Raw genomic sequence first — 22,517 nt, 5'->3', positions numbered from 1 at the left:
TTTAATGAGGTCCTCTGAGCTCTTTTTCAGTCGAATGTCATCCAGTCATCCATGCACACCCCCAATCATTATCACCTTTCAAACATGCTTTGCCACTTAAATAATGTGTCATAAAGTAGGACATTTCAAAACAGGTGAGTTTACAAATGTAATTCAACTCTTTCTGAACTTTTGGCTCATGCTCTTGCCTTTCGTTAATGACTCTTTAATGTTATGGGAGCTTGAGATGCCATAAACATCAAGGAAAAAGATCATAATGATACTCAATAACAATTTGTTTATTAGCAGTAAGAAAGTAGTATATAATCCACTTTGGATGGCGGATATGGTTTAAAGCAACGGTCCCCAACCTTTTTTGCGCCACGGACCGGTTTGTGCCCGACAATATTTTCATGGACCGGCCTTTAAGGTGTCTCGGATAAATACAACAAAATAAAACTAGTACCGGTACCCAAAAAAAGAAAATTTATTCATAACACACGTGAAAAGACCAAGGAAAACTGAGTAAACGATAAAAACGATAACAAAATAACGCTGAAAACCGATAAAAACCTTGAAAACTATACATTTCACACCTGAGCCTCAACTCTCGCGGCCCGGTACCAAACGACTCACGGACCGGTACCGGTCCGAGGCCCGGGGGTTGGGGACCGCTGGTTTAAAGACAAGACTTTAACCCAGGAGACTGGGGTATGTTTTTCTATATCAAACAAAATCTCTTTCAAGTCATTATTTCTACAATTACTTGCCTATTATTTTCATATTTATCAAAAATACACTATATGAAGTAAGTACTAGATTCCACCTCCTAATCTTCTAATTGGAGTGTTTTCAGTCCCAATACCATATACTCACTGAATGCAAGTGCGGTATTGTAACAGATTGCCATCACTGAAATAAATAAGTTTGTAAAATCTCTCCTCCCAGGTATTCAACAGTCAACTCTCAGGGGTATTACTGAAAAGGAACCACATCAGACCATGTAAAGTTACAAAAATAAAAACCTTCAACGCTCCCCTGACATTAACATCAGCCTAGAAACTGTGCACTGAGAGCTACATGCCCTGGCTTTCTGCAGTGTAGCAGCTCCACTAGGTGTAATGTGTAGGCTGCTCAGTACGTTTGTCTATATAAGGCCAGATTTATTAAACAGCGAGTGAAGGCAGTTCCTAAGTAACACTCATAGGTGTGGCTTAGTTTTACGAGTGAGTTAAGAAAGTTGTACTGTTTTTTAAACACAGAAGCAGTCGGTTAATTACGATATTAAAAAACAATCGTTCTCATTGTTAAATATCAGCAGAATTAGCAGTAAACTGCACATTGCAAATGTTTCAGTTTGCGTGCTTGATTTAAATATTCTCTGCTTTATAATTTGCCCCTTGAGAAAGATGCTCCTAGAAATCCAACAGAGTCAGTCTGAAAAATCTCTAACATGTAACCTTGCGCTCTTTTTTTCTAAATACAGATGATTCTTTCATAACAGTAATTTTCTTTAACGTCAAAACCCAGATTGCACAAGTGCAATGCATACATAAATCTGGCCCATAGTTTAGTCCCATTTAGATTTTTGCAAAACAATATAGTTCGATTATAAGACACCTTTTTCACAATGTTAGTCACATGTTAGAAAGCCTTTGTGCCAGAAAAGGAAGTAACAATAAATAGGAAGCTTTAATGACACCAACAGACCAATCCTGGATTATGTGCCAAGCATCGGTTATTCAGACAATCAACCTGATAACGACCAGTCATTTAGTTTAGGGTGTAACTCAAGCAAACTCTAACCCACACTTAGTCAATTACACTAAACAAGGCTGGCGGTCGCCTGGTGAACCTGTCAGACTGTTGAGTTTGTGCTCATGGAGCACGACAGTGTTTCAACACACCAATTACAGTGAGACAGTGGTACAGCTGTGCGGCGGCTTGGCATTCAGCCACACTATAAGCACTACTATCGATTGTCAGAGAGACACGGAGTAGGCATGAGAAGGGGACAGTCATGCACTGCAAGAGAGCGAGATGCAGAATGAAACCGAAAAGACGGAGAGTCACTCGCTTCCGAAACCTTTTCCCTGTTGTTTGTTGGCGTAAGGATGCACGGCCGTGGCATTAAAGCTCTGACTTGTTTATTGTGCGCACTTCCTTATTTGAATATATGTGTACAAACAGAGCTACAGTACAGAGGAAACTGATATGAGAAGTGGCAGGCCTCCCTCATTCTCGCTTTTTACTTCTCTCTGTATGTTCTCTCTTCTGATCCTCCTAATTATCACAGTTTGACAGTGCAGGAGGGGAAGAAATACTGAGGGCAGAGAGAAACAGAGAGGAAAACTATCACGTTTGCAAAAATGAAATAAAACAGAGAGACAGGCAGAAAACCGAGATAGAGGAACGGTTTCTAAAGCAGCTTATCCAGCCTATTCTATGTTAATGAGGGTATGAGTTATTAACTTAATGGAGACTCATTTTAGTCTAAAACAGGTACTAAAAAGGTCCAACCCGCTGCAGCAGACAAAGGAGCTGTCATGGCTGTGGTACACTTTAGAATACGTTCAACTTATAGCCGAATATAATTTGAATAATTGCAATTTTAAAAGCATCGTGTCACATATCCATACACAGACAAAAAAAGTACAAAGCCTAGGATGTAATTGCCGCATATGTTAATACTTACCTGCACATGTAAACTAATGCAGAGATAGACACAAATTTAAATAACTGGGATTTTTTTTTCTTTTTAGTCAAATAAAAGAACGATGTAATTATTTATGATCAAAAAAGATTTATTTATGGTTGGAAACAAGAAAGGCTAGATGTACTTTAATCTAACAACACCCTTAAATATGATGGTTTAACTCATCTTACTTAGTTTTCTAAGACAGCGGTCCCTAACCTTTTTTGCGCCACGGACCGGTTTAATGACAGACAATATTTTCACGGACTGGCTTTTAAGGTGTGGCGGATAAACACAACAAAATAAAATGATACGACCAAGGCAAAAACTGTGGTATTTTGTAAATATAAAAATAAACGCGAATTCACTGTGTAATTGCGTAACTTTATTAGCAGCGTCCTCCTGAAATGCGCCAACAACATTGAGAGTAACGTTCTCCTCGCTGCTCTCTGGTTGCTATGGTAACACGTAAATATTTCTTTCAAAATAAGACAACACGGAAAAAGACCCAGGGAAACCAAGTTAACGATAAAAACCCTGAAAACCATAAAGCCTCAACTCTCGCTGCCTGGTACCAAATGACTCACGAACCGGTACCGGTCCGTGGCCCGGGGGTTGGGGACCTCTGTTCTAAGACATACACAAAAAGTTCTTTTGTGGTTTTTTTTTTTGCTTGTGTTAGGAGTTTTTTTGATCACTAGCAGACCTAATCAGCTCTAGCTAGGTCATTCTACCGCTGAAATGACAGAAAAATATTCATAAACTCTTTCCTCTTGTTGCTTGGGTTTGGAAATGTGATAAAAAGACACAAACCCTATTAAAAATATTTCATTTACTAGAACTCTATGGAAATAATAATAAGAATGTGGACAAATGCAAAAGGAATGGATGAATCTGCTAGGTAGGACAGGATTAACACACTTTTGAAGAGTTAATGGTTGACAGCTGCATTCATTTAAATCCATTTCCTTATCTCCAAATACTCTTTACCAGTACTGACCAGCTATCACTGGACAGAGCCTTACTGTTCTCGTGGTGCGAAGTTGCAGGTTGAGCATAGGTGAATGCAGCCACCTGTACGCAGGGCCACTCAATGCACAGGCATTAGGTTTTTCCTTTGGAGGCTGCCTGATGTTCCCCTCATAATTATGGCAAATTTAGTCGGCTCTAAACTGCTAGAGTTGTATCTACAGTACCAGCAGGTCATGACTGCCTTTTAAAGCAATAAACCCCGAGTATGTCTACTACATGCAGGCACTTGAGTTTGAAATTACAGTGCATTGTACTTATTCATCTCAAGTACTTACAGCCAGGAGTATCTGCAGCGAGGAATGAGCCACCTCTATGAACTGAAAATCCATCAGACAGCCAGATATAGATATATATCGGTGGTCCTCAGGTGCCCAGGAGGGAGGAGGGGTGATGGGCGTCACCCTGCATCCTGGGCCATTCTCCATCCACCAGGAGCGGTGCATGGACAGGTTAAATGTCAGGACAAGGTCAGAGTCCTGGCAAACAGAGAGAGACAGACAGAAAGAGGTTGATTACATCCTCAGACAGAACACAAACAAGGAGCAAAGCAGAGGCCGTCTGAATATGTCGTACCCTGAGAGCTAGACAGAAAGGTAAGGAGAGAGGTTTGATCTAAGATTTAGATTTAAACTCACCAGCAACTTTATTAGGTATACCTGTTCAGCTGCTCATTGATGCATATGTCTATTTAGACACAAGGCAGCACCTCAGTGCATTTAGGCATGTAGGCATGGTAAAGACGACCTGCTGAAGTTTAAACTGAGCGTCAGAGTAGGGTAGAAAGGTGATTTTAAGGGAATTTGAGCGTGGCATGGTTGCAAATGCCAGACGGGCAGACAGTCAGAGTATTTCAGAAGCTGCTGATCTGCTGGGATTTTCCCACACAGCCATCTTTTAGAGATGAGAAAAGGGCAAATTTGGTATAAACAACATGAAAGCGTGGAACCATCCTGCTTCGTAGTGGAAATATTTTCTTCCTGTGCACGAGCTGAGCATCATTTAAACTGGTTTCTTGAACATGACAATGAGTTCAGTGTAATCAAATGATCTCCACAGCCACCAGATCTCAATCTAATAGAGCACCTTTGAGATGTGGTGGAGTGGGAGATTTGCATGATGGATATGCAGCCGGCAAATCTGCAGCAACTGTGTGATGCTATCAAGTAAACATGGATCAAAATCTCAGAGCCATGTTTCTAGCAACTTGTTGTGCCACGAAGAGTTAAGGTAGTCCAATCTGGTGCTAGCAAGGCGTACCTAATAAAAAGTAATTCCAGTGATCCTGGGCCTGGATGTGAATTGTGCACATGCAGCTACTGTCATCATTATCACTATGACAATGATGACTTGGAAACTTAACCAGAATCAGAATCAACCTATCAGTAATTAGCATCTGTGATTTTTGCCTTGCTAATCATGGGACGAAGGAATATATATTCACTAATACTCAGTAAAACACATTAAAAGCCCCCCCCGCCCCAAAACACACACACACAAAAAGTCATTTTTTTATGATCTGAAACTTAAGGTTAGGTTTATGGTAGGGTCACTAGAGTGTTAACTTTACTGTGGGGGTTTATAGCTGCACTGCCAACGTGGCTCCATAAATGTCAGCAACATCATTCACTATACCACTCTGACCCAGATTTAATTATTTTTTCACATACTGCCATGTATTTCCATAAAACTGCAGAAACTCATTTGAGTGGAAAAGCCCTAATGACTGGCGATTCCTTAACTTTTCTTCTAGCATCAGCAGCAGGTTTCTACATCTCCAGATGACTTTTGCTCGCAGACCTTTACTGTGTTGCCACTTTGATTTTAAACTTTCCAGCTCTAACTGCACCACTGTTGTGTCGTACTTTGTGTTTAGAGTTAAATGGCAACTTACTGTAATGCTAACTTGCAAGATGAGAACACGGTAAGCGTGCTAGCAGCTGACATTAGCATTTTACCTACATAACTGCACAACATCACAAAGCCACTAGCTACAGTCTGATAGCGTGTACTCATATGAGGCAGGATTGCCTTATATCGTACAGATTTGTTAATTACCTAAAACAGAGAAAGCAGCTGTCACACTTTATGTCCAAATAAGTATGAACAGTCCCCTCACTGATGGAACAAACTCTAAACTTTTACATTTTCTGTGGTAAGTCATTTCAGTTCAGCAACGCTGAAACGGGCCGAGTGTGGAGCATCTGTAGAGGCTCCTCGTCATTACATTTTCTAAAAGCCTCAAAGACGCACAATGAATCAGCTGTGATTGTCGTCTCGGATTAAACAATGCACATATTAACGACTCCATTTAGCAAGAGGAGGCATAGATCATTAAACAGACAACCATGCGAACCACACGGGCGTCTGTCCATGTGTTACTTCGCCATTAGCCGAATGAGAGGCCCTAATGCTCTTTAAAAGCACCATAGATCTTTATACTAAGATGTAGAAAGAAAAAAAACATCATAAAACCGATTTTCTTGTGTGTGCCACTCAGATTTAGGAAAAAAAAATCTATTAGTTTTTGTTGCAAGAAAGTGTGCCTATTGTGGTTTGATGTTACCCAAGAAGAAGATGAAACAAAGTCTACATAGCGTCCTCACAACAGTCCCATAAGTACACTGTCTGCATTTAAAGTCACTTCTATTGAAGCACATAAATCCTTAAAGAGAGCTGTAAATAGAAACCCTGTTCTTACATTACCTGTTTCTACTCCATATATCCCACCTTATCTTGTCCTTGCCTGTCCCTCTTAACCTCCCACCACATCCACACTTGGCTCTGTCACCTCTTTCTGTACCGTTACTTAATTTTTTCCTGCTCTCTCTCTCTTTTTCTCTCTCCATTCATTTATATTGTGATCTCACCCCCCTTCCCCGCCTTTTCTCCCCTTCTTATTCTTCTTCTTTCCGTGGCCTCTCTCTATTTCAGCATAATGAGTAAATGCCTCATTAGCGCAGAGCTCTGATTAATGCCATCTCCCCTTGTTGTGCTCCTCTTTTTAATGAGTAAAATCTCTCTAATTTTCTCTCTTGCTCCCTCTCTGCCATCACTCTCCCCGTGCCTGTCACTGTGTCGCCGCAGCTTTCTCTCTGTCTTCTTCTTTTTCACTATATTTCTTCATTCCTCGCACCTCTCCCCCCCCCCGTTTCCGTCGTTTGCTCCTCTCACTCTATACACCTGCTGAAATGCTGGGGAAACAGGTAATAATGATTCCAGCACAGCATCATCCATCAGTACTTTCATAACAGGCATTTTCAAATCACAAGTAATTCTCGTTAAAAGGCTGAATTTGGCAAAATGTTATGAAAACCCGAGAGAATGCGATGCCAACTCTTCTCATTCTGTGAAGGAAGCATTTATGGACATGACAAGAGTAATGCGTTAAGATGCTCGGCTAAATTAGTTTGGCTAAATCGCTAACCACTCGGGGAATGAGCAAACAGAAAGAGCTGCGGTGTTTAATTTTAGATAAGGGAAATACATTTTACAAAAAGTATTTTGGAAAAAGCTTACTTTTTTTTAGCTTTGATTATAAAATATATGAAATGTTTCCTTTAGAAAACTGACGTTGAGAAAGAAAATGAGACATGTCTAATTCTAAATGGTATCCTCTCAGACATCGATTTTAGCCGTTAATCTTGCTTGTTATATTCAACAAGGAATATTTAGACACTTTAAGAAAAGTTTTATTTTATTTTATTGTTTTGGACCTTGTGAGAATCTGATGAGAAAATTGATACCATTCCTATGTCTGTATGTTAAATATGAGCCTGCAGCCAGGGTCTGGTTAAGGGGGGCCAGGGGCCTGGGGGGTACTGCCCCTGGCCATCAAAATTTCAATGTCCCCCCTGCTGCCTCCCCAAAAAAAGAGGTCAGCAGTGAGGTTCTGAAAGTAAAAAGTCCCATTAATATTCTCCAAAAGGGCTTTTAATTATGAGCCACATAATTATGTCAACCATCAAAACCATATTTACTATAAGCTATCACGTTATGAATTCATAGTATGCGTGTGACATCAATCATTTTATTCACAGTGCTACAGAAAACAACTACTCTACCTAATCCTGAAATAAAACAGTGACCTCTCTAATTGGTTATGTTGGCTGTTCAAATCCACAAAGAGCAGGTTGCTTTTGTGAAACTCCAGAAACCGCCCGAGCGGTGACTCTAGTCAGGCTCGAAGCACAGTACTACTTCCATAACTAAGCTATATTTTAGTACACATAAGGGGCACAGTGTTACTGTACACACACAAACACAAAAAAAATCCAAAGATATTACAACACAGTATTATCATTAACCATAAAAAACACTGATGATAAAAAGGATTCAATCATTATTTTATTTATTGACTTTTTTTCCCCAAATCAAATATTTTTCTACTCATGATTCACCCCACAGCTGGTTAGCTTGGTTCAAGGCTACAAACTCTTTATATAAAAGATTTTCTGAAACGTCAGTAGAAAAAAAATGAATGAATAATTCTTTAACTAGTGGACGTCAGTTTGAGCTCTACTGTACTGTAATATTAATGCAATCGTGGGTGGAAATGAGAGGGAGGGGGTCTAGCTCTCCTTATACCTCATTGTAAAGTCCATTACTCCATTACATTTTTTTAGTGTATGCTGGTTCTTGTACTGGTTCCTGTAGCCAGAAGTAGGTTAACTAGCTTAGCAATGAGCAACAGCTAGCCTAGCTAGTCTGAGCTAAGAAAACCCACCTTACAAAATCTCTAAGTTAATAAATGTTAACAGGAAATATGTATTAGTGAGCTTTAAGTTTTGATATGTATTTTAATATTTCTTTAGAAGGAACCAAGATAACTGTTTTCCCTCAGTTTTACGCGTGCATGCTAACCTAAGCTAATCACCTAAAAAAAAAAATCAACTATACTAAAGCAAAGCCATTATGAAATTATGTGGTAGTACTCCTCCAAAATAAACAAACAAATAAACAAAAAAGAGACTTTTCTGTTTTCTCTTTTTTCTATTGAGCCCTGTTTCAGGATTTTGTGCATGTGTATCACAAAGGTTACAGCATTTCTAATATAGCTCGGCCCCAGACTGGGACTAATAATATAAAGCGTATTATCCCCTTTGTATTCATCCAGCTGCAGTGAGCTCTCTCAACAAGGCTCCACCACCACAGGAAGAGAAAATGTGACACATTAGAGATTAAGCTCATTTTTCCAAACCCATAAATAATGCAGATATTAAGAGTTGTAGAGTTCACAACCTGTTCAACACACTGGGAGACGAAAAAAAAAAAAAAAGATTACTCCATGTTCACCAGTAGAACACAAAACAATTAAATTGCAGCCTGCACTGGCATTGATGTATTGAACTTGAGGAATTTATTTATCAGTGCACTATTTAACCCAGTAAAAAGATGAAGCTGCAGCTCCAAAATAATCTTGAGATCTGTGTGGTGATGAATGGGCTGTTTGGCTTGCAAGCCTAAACAAAACCCCTGGCTGAAGCTGTATTAATATTTCTAACCCAATGTGTGTGTCTGTGTGCATGTACAAAGCACCGTTCTGGCTGTTCTTAGTCTAGTCTCCCTATATCGTTCCTCCTCTCTTCCTGTCTCTCATCCCCCTCTCTCTCTGGCACACACACATGCAATAGCACATACAGTCTATAATTTCCAGTGTTCTAGTTAAGGATCACGCACTCATGCTCTCAGGTCTTTGTCTCTGACTGTGGGCTAGTGCCGCTTCAATGAACCAGATCTGTTTTTCCCACCACCTTCCTCTCCACCTCTACTTTTCTCCTTCTGCCTCCACTCTTCACTCCAACTCCCTCCCACACCTTCGGTCTTTCTCAATTTCCCCTCAATTTCCCACCTTCATATTTTCCTTTGTCTTCATCTCCCAAGAGATAAAGGGGGGGGGGGACCATTCAGAGTGGTCGTTCCTCTGATGGTCTTACAGTTAACAGGGGAAGAGTGCTGCCATTTTAATGTGACATGAAACTACAGAGACTACTTCAACGACTTGAATAACAACACATGCAATCAGGCAAAAATTACATTTTATATTTTTCACATTTTCAACTAAAAAAAGAAAAGAAAAGGGAAAAGGAAGGAAAAGTATAAGCCTTTAAAATGAATTTTGAATACCTTACCCATATGGAAAAGAAATAGTAAAAACTTATATGATTTACTCATGAAAGTGGCCACTTTCTCATTACTTTCATATATTGTTTTAGTAAGTGTCCAAAACATACAAGTTTCATTATATAATTTTTCAAGGGATCTTATATCTGTTTTCACTCTTGTATGCTTTTCATACAAGTTTCACACAAGACAGATACAAACTTTATAAGATTTATATATATCTTTTCCATATGGGTAGAGTCAGTTCTTACCAAAATCGATGTGTTGCTGACAGTATATTTTGTTTTTATTCATGCAGCATGTTGAATTTCCAGTTTAATAAATGTGCCTACTTATTTCTTCTAAGTTAATCAGAAAAATATCATATGGCTGGCTGGATGGATGATGGGCAGAATGAGATGAGGGTGAAAGTAGTAGATTTTTCCCATTTGTACCCCAAGCAATAGTAGATTGTATCACAAATGCAAATATCTCATCAAACAATCACATGGAAGAAACTTAATGCACCCCTTTATGACCCAGTGTACCCCTTCTGATGGCTCCTTCCAGCAGGATAATGTGTCATGTCATAAAGTTCAGATCATCTCAAACTGGTTTCTTGAACATGACACTGAGCTCTCTGCACTCAAATGTCCTCCACAGTCACCAGATCTCAGTCCAATAAAACCTTTTTGGGATGTGGTTGAATAGGAGATTTTTGGATGCAGCAAATGTCTGACACCATAATACCAACATGGGCCATGTTGGCAATGTTTCCAGCATATTCTTGGATCAATGCTACAAGCAAGTTTGGCAATTATGAAGGCAAGAAGGGCTCAAACCAGGTACTAGCAATGTGTGGTTAGTAAAGAGTCTGGTGAGTGTCTATTAGTTTATAGCTACCTTATAGCTTTCTAGTCTAAACATACCATACTAGCTCCAGCAGTTTTGTAGCAAATAAAAAGGTTTAACAGTCTAACAGACAAACCAGTCACCCAGACAGTCAGTTGCCTCAGCAGGCCACCACAAAGATCAGCAGATCATCACACTAAAGGGCAGAAAATCAGTGATGGGACGATATTAGCTTTATTCTCTCTAAAGTCAATTTTTCACTCTATTTAACTGAACCTCACTCTCTGGCTGTATCCACTTTTCTGTCATTTTGTCTCACTGTGTCTCTCTCTCTGTTATTTCACACCAACATAATCAGTCACTGTGCATCTCCCTGCCTTGTTTTGCCATAATTTCCCACGGGTGTTAGATGAGGCCTTAACCCATAAAGCTTGAAGCACTTTTCTCCTATCAGATTGGATGGGGTTTTGGGGGAATTGTTTGTGTATGAGTGTGCTGGGGGGTAGATAGTGATGAGGTCTGTTCCAGATCATAACCCTGACCTTAACCATACCAAACCTATTACCATTTCTAATCAAATGCCTCAACAAAGTCACTCTAACCTCTTCAATCTCTCTGATCGGTGGGCCAATTATAGTGCTTCTACCCCAGGTGGAATCCATAATTTCATGAAAGGGAGGGGCTGCTAAGAGAAGCATGGAGCGAGTAAACTATTTCATCCAGCCACACCTTAAGGAATAATTCAGAATCCTGTCAGAGCTTTATACTTGTGAATTCCAAAACAAAGAAGAAAAAAAAAGAGAGAAAGAAACCCTAAACAATATTTTCACACGGAAACAGAACAGCTGAATTGTTAAAGCTGCGCTAATCATTATTCGTATATTAAGAAATGATCAAATTGCTGTGTGAGAAGTGAAAAGGTGTTACTTGTAAAGAAGAATGCAAAAATTCCATGCAAATTCTGCATATCACATGGACTGTAAGGGGCTCGTTTTGGCTCTTACAAGGCCATGCACAATATCTGACTCTTTAAAGTGAAACATAACCAGATTTCTCACATATATTTAAGAAGACGTCCCCTGTCAAACCAAGACAAAGCATCTACTGATCTCAGTTAGTCCTGAGATTCATGTTATTTGAATTTTTTTAACAACACCCGATAAAATAAATTACTTTTAAAAATGTGTGACTTTGGCTCTGATGCAGCCCCCACACTTTCTCTGAAGCCACCATTCGGTGGTCTCAGGCAACATCCCACCCACACAACTTAGTTGCATGTCACAAGTAATAGTCAACACTGAAGGCTGCTGTGCCACAGACGGGCACAGAGGGGCTCATTTGCAGACTAGAACCTCTCTGGTGTGCAAGCAGAGGTATGTTTTGAAGGTAAAAAACAGATATTGGAGAGGTTGCAAAAAAAAAAAAAAAACCCAACAAAACCACACTGCAATGCTTTAACCTGAACTCGCCGTTAGCAGCAAAACCTTATGAGCTATACTTATGATGTTTCCGAGTACAAGTGAAAGCTTACAAATAACACACTTTATGCACTTCCTACTGATAAAAGAGTAATGGTATGTTTGCATAGACATATGGGTAACTAAAGCAAATTTCAGTGAGCGCGTTTATTTTAATCGTGGCTCAAGAGTTGGCAGTTCGTCTTGTAATCGGAAGGTTGCCGTTTCGAGCCCCGGCTCCGACAGTCTTGGTCGTTGTGTCCTTGGGCAAGACACTTCACCCGTTCCCTACTAGTGGTGGTGGTCAGAGTGTCTGGCAGCCTCGCCTCTGTCAGTGCACCCCAGGGCAGCTGTGGCTACAATGTAGCTTGCCATCACGTGTGTGTGAATGTGTGGATGACTGAATGTAGTGTAAAGCGCTTTGGGGTCCATAGGGACTAAGTAAAGCACTATACAAATACAGGCCTTTTTTTTTGTTGTTGTTGTTGTTAATAACTTGTCATATTCTGATTTCAGGATGTTGAATGGCAGAAAATAAAAATGGCGTCGGACTCTGGTGCATTCAATTCAATTCAATTTAGTTCAATTGAGAGATCTGAGCATGCCGTATGCATTAAAGGTACTGCGCTGCACTGGTTTGAATCATATCTTTCGTATAGACTCCAATTTGTTCATGTAACTGGACAGGAACTATGGGGTTCCACAGGGCTCCGTGCTCGGACCAATTCCGTTTACAGTATATATGCATCTATTAGGCAGTATCATTAGAAAACATAGCATACATTATCACTGCTATGGAGATGATACCCGACTTTATCTATGCTTGAGGAGGAGAAGAGAGAAGAGGGATTTGAAATTTAAATCTGGATTTAACAGGGAGCCAGTAAAGAGAAGGCAATATGGGATAAATATGCTCTCTCATTCTCATCCCTGTCCATACTCTCACTGCAGAATTTTGGATTAATCGAAGGTTTTTCAGGGCGTTTTCAGGACATCCTGATAATAATGACTTACAGTAGTCCAGTCTAGAAGTCATAAACCCATGAAATAGTTTTTCAGTATCACTCTGGTGCAGGGTGTTTCTCATTTTTGAGATACTGTATAAATGCAGAAAGCAGTCCTACATAGATGCTAAATATGCACACTGAAGGACATATCCTGGTCAAAAACAACTCCAAAATTCCATCTTGGAGGTACTGCCATCCAGATACATTCCTAATCCCGATGGACTGATAATCTAAGTAGAAAAAATGTGTTCTTCTTTCTTGGTTGTGAGCATGTTATGATAAGAAGTACACTGTAAATTACAAGTTGAAGGCTAGGCAGATTAGCAGTTTAGCATTTACAGTGAAATCAAACTCTATCGCTAACACAGTTGAGCTAAATCCATTAAGACTTGAAAATAACACAAGCTGCCATCCGGGCCCTGGGACAAGTTTGACTGCAGCAGGCAAGTCAATCAAATCCATTATCTACTGTGGCATTAAGCCAATCTGTGCTCTGGTCATTTCACATGAAACTATACAGTAAAAACGAGTAACAATCAAATGGAATCACCAGTAATAATAGCTCAGGGCTCAAGCAATAGAATTGGTGGGGTAGAAATGTCCCACTAGAGATGTGTTGAATGGGGAAGGGGGAAAAAAAAAAGCAATTTCATGCCACAATTTCAACAAATGCATCCATTGATCAAACACAGACAGGGCAGATGGATTAAGTCAGTGACTCAGGGTGGATGTTTTAACTAGAACGCCTATGATTAACTGTGTGGGGATCCCCTCATTCATCGTCTCAATGCAACTATTAGCATAGAAACTGGAAACCTGTTTTCAACTTTCTTCAGCAATGAATTGGGTGGCTTGGAGTTTGATTTACTGTCATATTTCTACTGCAATTCATCCCGGAGTAAAAAGCCCACCGCATGCTGACAACAGGCGCATCTGATGTTAATATGAAATTGATATGAAAGCCACATTTGATTTTTTTTTTCTTCTTTTTTTCCTGCTCCTCTGTTAGATAAGCGATCCTATCTTGTTAAGAGGTTTTGTTGAACCAACTTTTTCCGTGTTTCGACTTCTTTTTTCCCCCCTTGTCCCCGCTTCACCTCTTTTTCCCCGTTGAAAGACACGCGTTGATTCACTTGTGGCTTCATCTCGCAGCACATCATCGTCTTCTACAGCTCTTATCACACTTTCTCATGTCTCATCCTCTCAGTCTCTCTCTTCACCCCCGATGCCTCGCTTTTCTTCTTTTCATCACCAAAACTTTTGGCCTTCTTTAATTTTTTTTCCCCCCACACGTTTTATTTTGTCGCTGCTTCACTGTGTATGTGGAAATCAAAACGTTTTAAGGCAGTCTGGATTTAGTCCATGCACATAAACAAATATGCATCCCTCGTGCACACACACTTTCACAAATTTAAAAAGTATGCAGGACACCCTCCCACACAGCACCCCCTCCCCACCCCGACCACCAATAAATGACTGACAGTTGGTGCGTGTGCAGTTCTACGAGCCACTATCTGTGCGTTGCCCAGGGGGGTGGCTGCATCTTTTATATGACACAGTGGACTTTTCTGACACTTAGCTGTCTGAGAGTGTGCATGCATATGTGTGAGAGCGTGAATATGCGAGTGTGCGTTCGCAACATGGTGACAGTTCTCTTTCTCTCTCTCTCTCTCTCCACAGGCTCCTCTCCAAAACTGTCAGGGATGCCACATCAGAAATCTTTTTAAAGATTAATTTTATGGCATTGCTGCTATATTAGATAGTGCAGCAGCGAGTGACAGGAAGGATGGGACTGTGACAGACTGATATATGGTATGAATCTTGGGCTTAAACTCAAATTACTGTCATGACAGGATGTACACCTTATCTTGCCTCTGGGGCTCCACGGGGGCCTCGTGGAAGGCATAGATACACATTAGATAGAAAGTTTTATCAAACACAAATGTTAGAAAAGCCAAAAAAGAAGGCTTCACAGAAAGGCAGACACAGTTATTTAGCAGAAATTTAAACATAAACAAATATAAACTGTCTGCTTATAATACACAATTCTAATACATCTGAAAATCAGCTTGTATAAAGCGAAAACATCCATAGGTGTGTTGTTCTAGGATTTGTACACAAAAACCTGCCTCGTGCTGACATATGTTAGCAGACATGCATCAGTGTACTGTGTGTCTACTTGGAAGCAGCGTCTAAAATTAACTGTTTGACTCAGCAGTCAATAGAAGTGGTTAAAAAAAAAAAATCATCTGCCATGTGTCTTTTTTTAGCTCAATAAAGTAATTTTTTTTTCGGCCTTGTTTGTGTCACATTCGTATTTATTTCAGTACACTGATTTTAGATAACCAAATATCTAGTTGAATATTAACATAAAAAGAGGCTAGAGTGAAATTATTTCAATATTCATTCATTAGTACAAGCATTAATAGAACCAAAGACATGTGGATCTCAAAATTCTACTTATCTGTTTTTTATGTGCCATGTAGATAGAGCCTAACACTGGCATCTCCACAGAAATCGCAAAAAGTAATTAAGTCACTGAAGATTAAAGTGACGGGCTGTTCATGCATCTGTTTGTCTACTTAGGTTTCTCATTACTCAAGAGTTGTCTGCCATATTGGATGTGATACAACAACTGTTTGCTAGTGGAAAATGTGTATTCCCCAACTAGCTTGCTGTTTCCTGGATGTTGCTAGCTGTTGCTGGGTGAAACTGGTTGCAAAAATGGTGTTGCACCGAAAAACCTGGTTGCTAGCAGATAACCACGGTTGACTGCAGGTTTTCGTATTTGTCAGTAAATATTTGTTAACTACTAGACGAGTAAGTGCGATGCAAACTAGAGATGGCGAAGTAAAAGTTGTGCCTCAGCTCTTATGCTGCAGCCAGTGTGTTTTCGAACGGTGCCACTTTTACTTTGCAGGTGAATGGTCTCTATGCCCATTTTGTGTTGCACTCTTCAAAGTTTCAGTACAACTCAGAGATAACATTTGTGGTTTTTGCCACTTATTTGGAGAATACATATTTTTTCCTAGCCACAGATGGTTGCCATGGGATTACCGCCTGGTCTGTAGGCCTGTGTGACTCAAACTTTAGCAGTTATCTCCCTACAACTGCCATCCACCTCCACCATACACTTGCATCCAGTTGGGGAATACTCATTTTTCCTATTACATCCAATGGTTGCCAGATGGCTGTAGACCAGTCTCTGAATGAGTAGTGCCTTATTCACTTGATCCTACGTTGTCACCATGATTGTCACATGTCCAACATGGCGGACAAGTTAATGTCATGTGGTTAGTACTCACTTGCCTGTGAAACCTCAACACATTTGCACTGTTTGCCTGCAACAAACAATCCTGATGCAGGCAAACAGTCAGGCATTTTCAGAACAGTCAAGTTCTGAAAGCAGCTTCCTTCTGTGACCGGTGCCAAATTATAATGGCTGCTCTGCCATTATAATTTGATCTATTTCCTAAGTCCAGTAACAAATAATTCATTCTACATTTTAAGAATCTCTTTACACCAATATTTTAAAAAGAATAATATTGTTCAACCCTAAAAAATCTGGGCATGTCCCCAATTAGCTCACATAAGTCTAAGGCTACAGGTTAAGATGTACTGTGTGAATATCCCACTTCTTTGCATCTGATTGGCTAATATTCACTGCTTGGCTATGTTTATGGCTAAACGGTTAGGGCAGGTAAAAAAGCCAAACTCTATCACAGAAAGAAGAGCACAGTAGCATCACCCCTGTTAATGACATCGTCCTAGCGTTTTGTTAGTGTGGCAAAGACAACCTTTTGAAATTTACTCAAAGAATCGGAAAACATACCCCACCTGGTCCTGGTACAATCTAATATTAGATTGTATTAAATGGTACTTGCTACTATTGGTCAGAATGGATAAAGACCATGATTGGCTTGATTGCTCACACACTGAAAGAGATACCTGTAGAGTCATGTAATATGTAATTTTTCTTGGTATTTTATAGACAAAATAATGCAACCGTTGCTGTCTCTAGATTCATGAAAGATCAAGGAAGGTCAGCTTTGGTCAACATAAATGAGAAGACTTAGAGGATGTTCAGTTTAGTTAAATAAAAAGGAGAATTTTTAATGTAGTATCAGTGCTTCCCATAGGCCTGAAAAATAAAGCTAACATATCAAAGGAGGCAAACTGAAGTTTCTCTCAGTGCCAATTGAGGTTGGTTCCAAAAGGGAGTCAATGCCCATAGACTCCATTTTAAAATGGCCAACTTTACAGCATTAAAATTATATTTACAGCCCGCAAAAAAAAAAAGGAAAAAAAAAAGAAAGAAAAATCATTTTCTCATCTCGCAGCAACTCTGAGTGGGGTCATCCACCTGGATAATTGAGTTAGGCACCCTATCAGCATCTGCTAGGCCTCATCCACTCTTCACTGTGTGTGTGCTGCTGGAGCATTTTTAATGGATTGTCTGGCTAATATTATGGCTTGTTGTGCAGAACAGACCATCCAAAAAGCGTCTACTTTGGATTTACTGGGGGAAATACTAGTATTTTATCAGTCTGTTACTTTAGCCAATAACGTGGCACTCCACTCTTTAAGTTCATAAAGCTTGGCTTCAAAAAGCCAGCATAGCAGTAACATCTCAGTGATTCCTAGCATTATACGAGGCACAGCATTGATTTTAATGAAACAAACACGCTGGATACACCTGCATTTCCATTAAATATGGGTAACCTTAATCTGCTGATGAAATCTGTGTGATACTGTTGAAATCTCCAGAAGAAGAGAATAAGCCAGCTGTCAACTGCTGTTCCCACCGTTAATAAAAAACTGTCAAGCTCAAAATAATTCAGGAATAAAAAGGTGAGTCCCCTCTAACTTTGATTTACGGGCTTGCTGTGTGTTTGTGCATGTCTGTAAGCGTGGGACAATGTCAGTGCGTCATCGCTGACGTGCACCATGCTCCCACAATGTCCTGTTAGCTCTCAGTGTCATGATGTCTCATCAAACCCACTTTGCCGTAATCTCAGTCATGATAATGATCTGCCTGTTCTTTCAGCGTCTGTCCATCTGGTTGCCTGGTTTTAGGACGTCAAACTGAGCTGGCAAACACGGACACCGCCCACCCCCCACCACCACCCACCCCACCCCCATCCACTCAGTGTCTCTCCTACTTTTCCACTCACTTTCATGGGGGTTTACTTTCCTTATCAAGAAGAAATGTCATGGGCGTTTGGCAAATGCCATACCTTTACAGGCCTAATATTTCTGACTTTTCCTGCTGTTGTACTACAAAACACCAAGAACATTTGCAGTTAGCAGAACATCAAACAGCCTGTGTGCCGTGCACCGCATGGTTAAAATGAAATCTGTCATCATGGAAGGAATTGAGAAGATTCAAGGCTTTTGCCTGCAATATTTCCCCTAGTTTAAAACATATCATGCAGAAAAAATATATAAAATGAAGGCAGGCCCCTAAGCGCTCACTTATTTCCCTGATAGGCTGATAAACGTACAATCTGCATATCAAGTCTATTAATGGTTAAAACTGAGTGTTGGGCTGAAAAAAATGACATCAAAGCTACATTACAAATCCAAGTGTCAGTGATAACATAGCATAAATCAAAGGACTGTCACCCTCTTTCATTTGGAGACGCCAGATGGCTTTTATGAAGAAAAATGCAGCGTGTCACAATCAGTTTTGTCCCGTGACCCCGCAGTAATGGTGTGAGTGTATAAAGTAATGGGCTGTACACAAATCCCTGCCCTGTATTGTCCACTAATAGGAGTGCCTTCTCATCAGGACCACGTTTCCCCGTGTCTCTACAAAAGAAATTTGAAGGAGGAGGGGGAATGAAGAACGAGGCGAGAGATGAAGATGTGCGAGACAGAAGAGGAGCATGGGACTTTGGAAAGCAACTTGAAAAAGACTTGATTATAGGGTGAGCAGAGGGAGAGGAGGGATGACTTACATGGAGACAGAGAGAGTGAGGCGCAGGAGGAGGGAGAGAGAGAGACTGAGCGAGAGAGTGGCATTGAGAAGCAAATGAGAGAGAGAGTTTCAAAGAAATTTCATTTATATCATGGCATTCTTGAAGCGCGTGCCAACCTCACCCTTATCAAATACCGACAAGTGGCAGTGTGATACATAAATAGAGGCAGCAGGAAAAGAACATGTCACGATGATACTCATCTCACTCTCTGGTAAATATACTGTACAAACCATGTGTTACTGATACACTCGTATTCGAATCCGAGCCTGAAGTCTGTTTTCGCTGGGCTGTCATGATATTATATCAACTTTTATCAGCTGCTGGTTGGGATCCAATTAAATCTGGCGCTAACATCTAGTTTCCCTCAGGGTGATTAAACCGGAGAGTGTTATAGACCAGGAAGCCCACAGCTGACCAGCTAAAAGGTCAGCTGGGACTCCTCTACATGTGGAACTGGTTATTCTACACACCTGCAATCCACTTTGCAACCCACCTTCATCTCCAGCCTTTATATATAAAGGCAGGGAGGTGCATTGCCTGCTCTGAGGCCATTTACACAAAGCATGAATTTCTGAGTTTTTAGGATGTGAACTTCTCCCTTAACGCAGCGGTCCCCAACCTTTTTTGCCAGTTAAACCAGTACAATACCAAAAAACAGAAAATTTATTCATAACACACGAGAAAAGACCCAGGGAAACCGAGTTAACAATAAAAACGATGTTTTAAAAAAAGGATAAAAACCGGTAAAAACCCTGAAAACCAAAAATTTTACACCCAAGCCTCAACTCTCGCGGCCCAGTACCGGCCCGTGAGTCGCCCGTAGGTTGGGGACTGCTGCTGTAACGTATATACACACCAAAAGTCAGCACCAAGCTATGAAACCAGCATCCGAAACAAGACGACCTGGTTCTGATGTTTCTAAACAACAGAAAGAAAAACGGAGATTCTGGGTTCATCTAATCCTCCCGAGAGGTAAGAAGCAGGGAGAATTTCATGGTTTGGTCCAGGAGTTGAAGTTATATCAGAGCTGCTTTTGTACATATTTCAGGGTAGTTTAAGCTCTTTGGAATGCAGTGATCTGATTGGTCAGATCTGTTTATTTGCATCTGAAAATCTGTAAAAATCAAGCTTAATCTTAAAAAACTAAATGCAGCACGCCTGCATTAAAGATAGATGAGTCTGAAAAATATTTTTAACATACAATATATTTGTACAGATTTACAGTTAATGCAGAAGGGATGAGAGGGTCCAAAACAGAACCATACCAATATAAATCAGTATAGATGGAAGTATCCAAGTTAAATAGCTTTGGGGATTCAGTGGTTGCTGGAAGTTGAGAGAAGTTTATGTTGGGACCTGCTCACTTCAAGTCACTGAGCATAATTTACCTCCCATTGTTCACCACATCGCTGCAAATCACTTCCAGTGTTTAAAGCTGTTCTAAGATCTTAATTTTGTAAAAAATTTTGAGGCCTGTTGCCAAATCTGTTGTTATTCTGGCGTTGACTACCACTCACAATGCGGGAGTACAGAAATCAGTTTTCTTATGTTTTAAACTGGATGTGTACACCTGTGGAAACAATATCAGACTTGTACTTGTTTTACATGTGGACCAGAATAATAATAGCCCTCAGGTCAGAAATTAAGCCTCGGAACGGTTGGTGATGGATTTATATCTCACACTGTATAACAGCTGGTGGAGCTGATCGGAGGAGAAGCGGGACTTTGTGGTTTTCTCTGCTACGGTAACTGGGTCAAGGAGGATGTGTCCTTGAGGCACGTGCAAACTGTTCTGGTCATAAAAACAAAGCTGTTTAGCATCTGGTTTGTGTGTGCTTCTGTACGATTGGTCAGCGGGTAATTGATGACGGTATTGCTAATTAACTGGCTGCTTTGCCCTCATTAGAAACCAGATGTGTTGATTTTGGTCAGGAGAGTTGAAGCCTTTTAAATGACTTTATCTTACAGAACACAGACTAATAATTTTAACCCAAAGAAAAGTGATCCACACTATTTATTTTGCTGTGCCATTTCCGCATGTTTCTACCTTCCACTCTATCCGTTTAAAATGACAGACTTGCTCGTTTTTCCTGTGTGATAAAAACGAAACCCAAACAGTGGTCCCCTGTTCTCTCAGTTTCAGTGGTTTCTGTTACAACTAGGCCATGGGGATATTGAGAGGTATATACCAATCAGCCACTGACCCACTGTCGAATGCGGTGAATAAAATTTATCGCCCAGCTATTCGGATTTCTAAACAGAAGGCGGATTTTAGACAACTTTCAACTCAAAATTGAAATGTGTAAAAATTTGTGAAAAAGGCTGAGACTGTGTGTCTGCGTGGGAAGAGCAGAAACGGTATGAGTATATGCAACAAGTACCAGATATAAAAGAAATTGTACTCCCAAATATCATTAATTGATTGATGGATGACTGATGGAAAAACCAATAAGATGTAGATTAGAACAGATTAAGACAGATGGTATGAGGCGGCTGTAACCGCAGTCCTGTGTCAGATATTAAACTGATAGCAAGCATGTTGTGAAACTTTCCAATAAAATAAGTAAATTACAGAGAAGTGAGGCAATATTTTTTTTTCAACAGCCACACACCCGAGTGTGTAATCAGCAATAATCAGCACTCACGTCAACTGATTTCTTCTGTTTATGGAAGCACTGATTAGCCTTAATAAATCATCGAATCTGATAAAATACATTTAAATCAACAAATTTGGAGTTTAGATAAGGCTAACTTTTGAAAAACACATCAAAAAGAGTTTGAAAACCCTCCAGTCATCTCTAATATTTCTTAGTGCATAATAGCAACATAGTGATTTTAAAATCAAACCAATGATGGCTGAAAGGAAATAATTTCACTACAATGCAATGTTCCACTAAGAAATCTTTGGTCTTGACATTCATGCACATTTTGCTTTGGCACATACCACCAATCTCACCACTGTTGCACTCAAAGTACCCCAACACTCCATATAGCAGTGCTCCCCAATGGCCGCTGCCTTTCACTAGCAGGACGATATATCCTGGCAAACCACAGAAAAAGCTCAGGAACAGCTCAAGAAACATAACAAACCATCCAGCCTCGACAGACCCCAATCGATCAATCAGTCAACCAAGCATCTACAAAATGCACTGGAACAAGCCCGATCCGCAGAGGCCAAAATCCATATTTCACAAGACCCAAAGGGTGCCAGAGACTGCAGGACATCCCCAGAAGAATTACAACTAGCTTGGTGGCACAAGGGGAACCAACGTACATGTAATGGCAGACGGTTTTAAAGTAAAGTAAAGTTTAAAGTAAACCCTCACAAATAATCGGCATATTTAGTGATTTAATTCTTTTCTGCATATTTGTGTGACTCATATAGCATGCTGGGAGTAAACAAAGCCATATCTAA

General features: G+C 40.2%; 1 protein-coding gene across 1 annotated transcript in view; it reads right to left on the bottom strand.

Moving 5' to 3' along the window:
- The window catches only part of nkain2 (sodium/potassium transporting ATPase interacting 2), a 106,886-nt gene that overhangs the window by 26,352 nt on the left and 58,017 nt on the right, over positions 1–22,517 (bottom strand). Inside the window, exon 4 of the mRNA XM_084952444.1 lies at positions 3,982–4,182. Coding sequence (XP_084808570.1) covers positions 3,982–4,182 — 201 coding nt within the window. The remainder of the gene's footprint in view (positions 1–3,981; positions 4,183–22,517) is intronic.

Source organism: Perissodus microlepis, chromosome 15 (assembly GCF_051167445.1).
Source record: "Perissodus microlepis isolate ML-2025 ecotype Zambia chromosome 15, ASM5116744v1, whole genome shotgun sequence".
Classification (NCBI taxonomy): Eukaryota; Metazoa; Chordata; class Actinopteri; order Cichliformes; family Cichlidae; genus Perissodus; species Perissodus microlepis.
The sequence above is the reverse complement of the archived record's forward strand: the minus strand, read 5'-3'. Positions and strand labels throughout refer to the sequence as shown.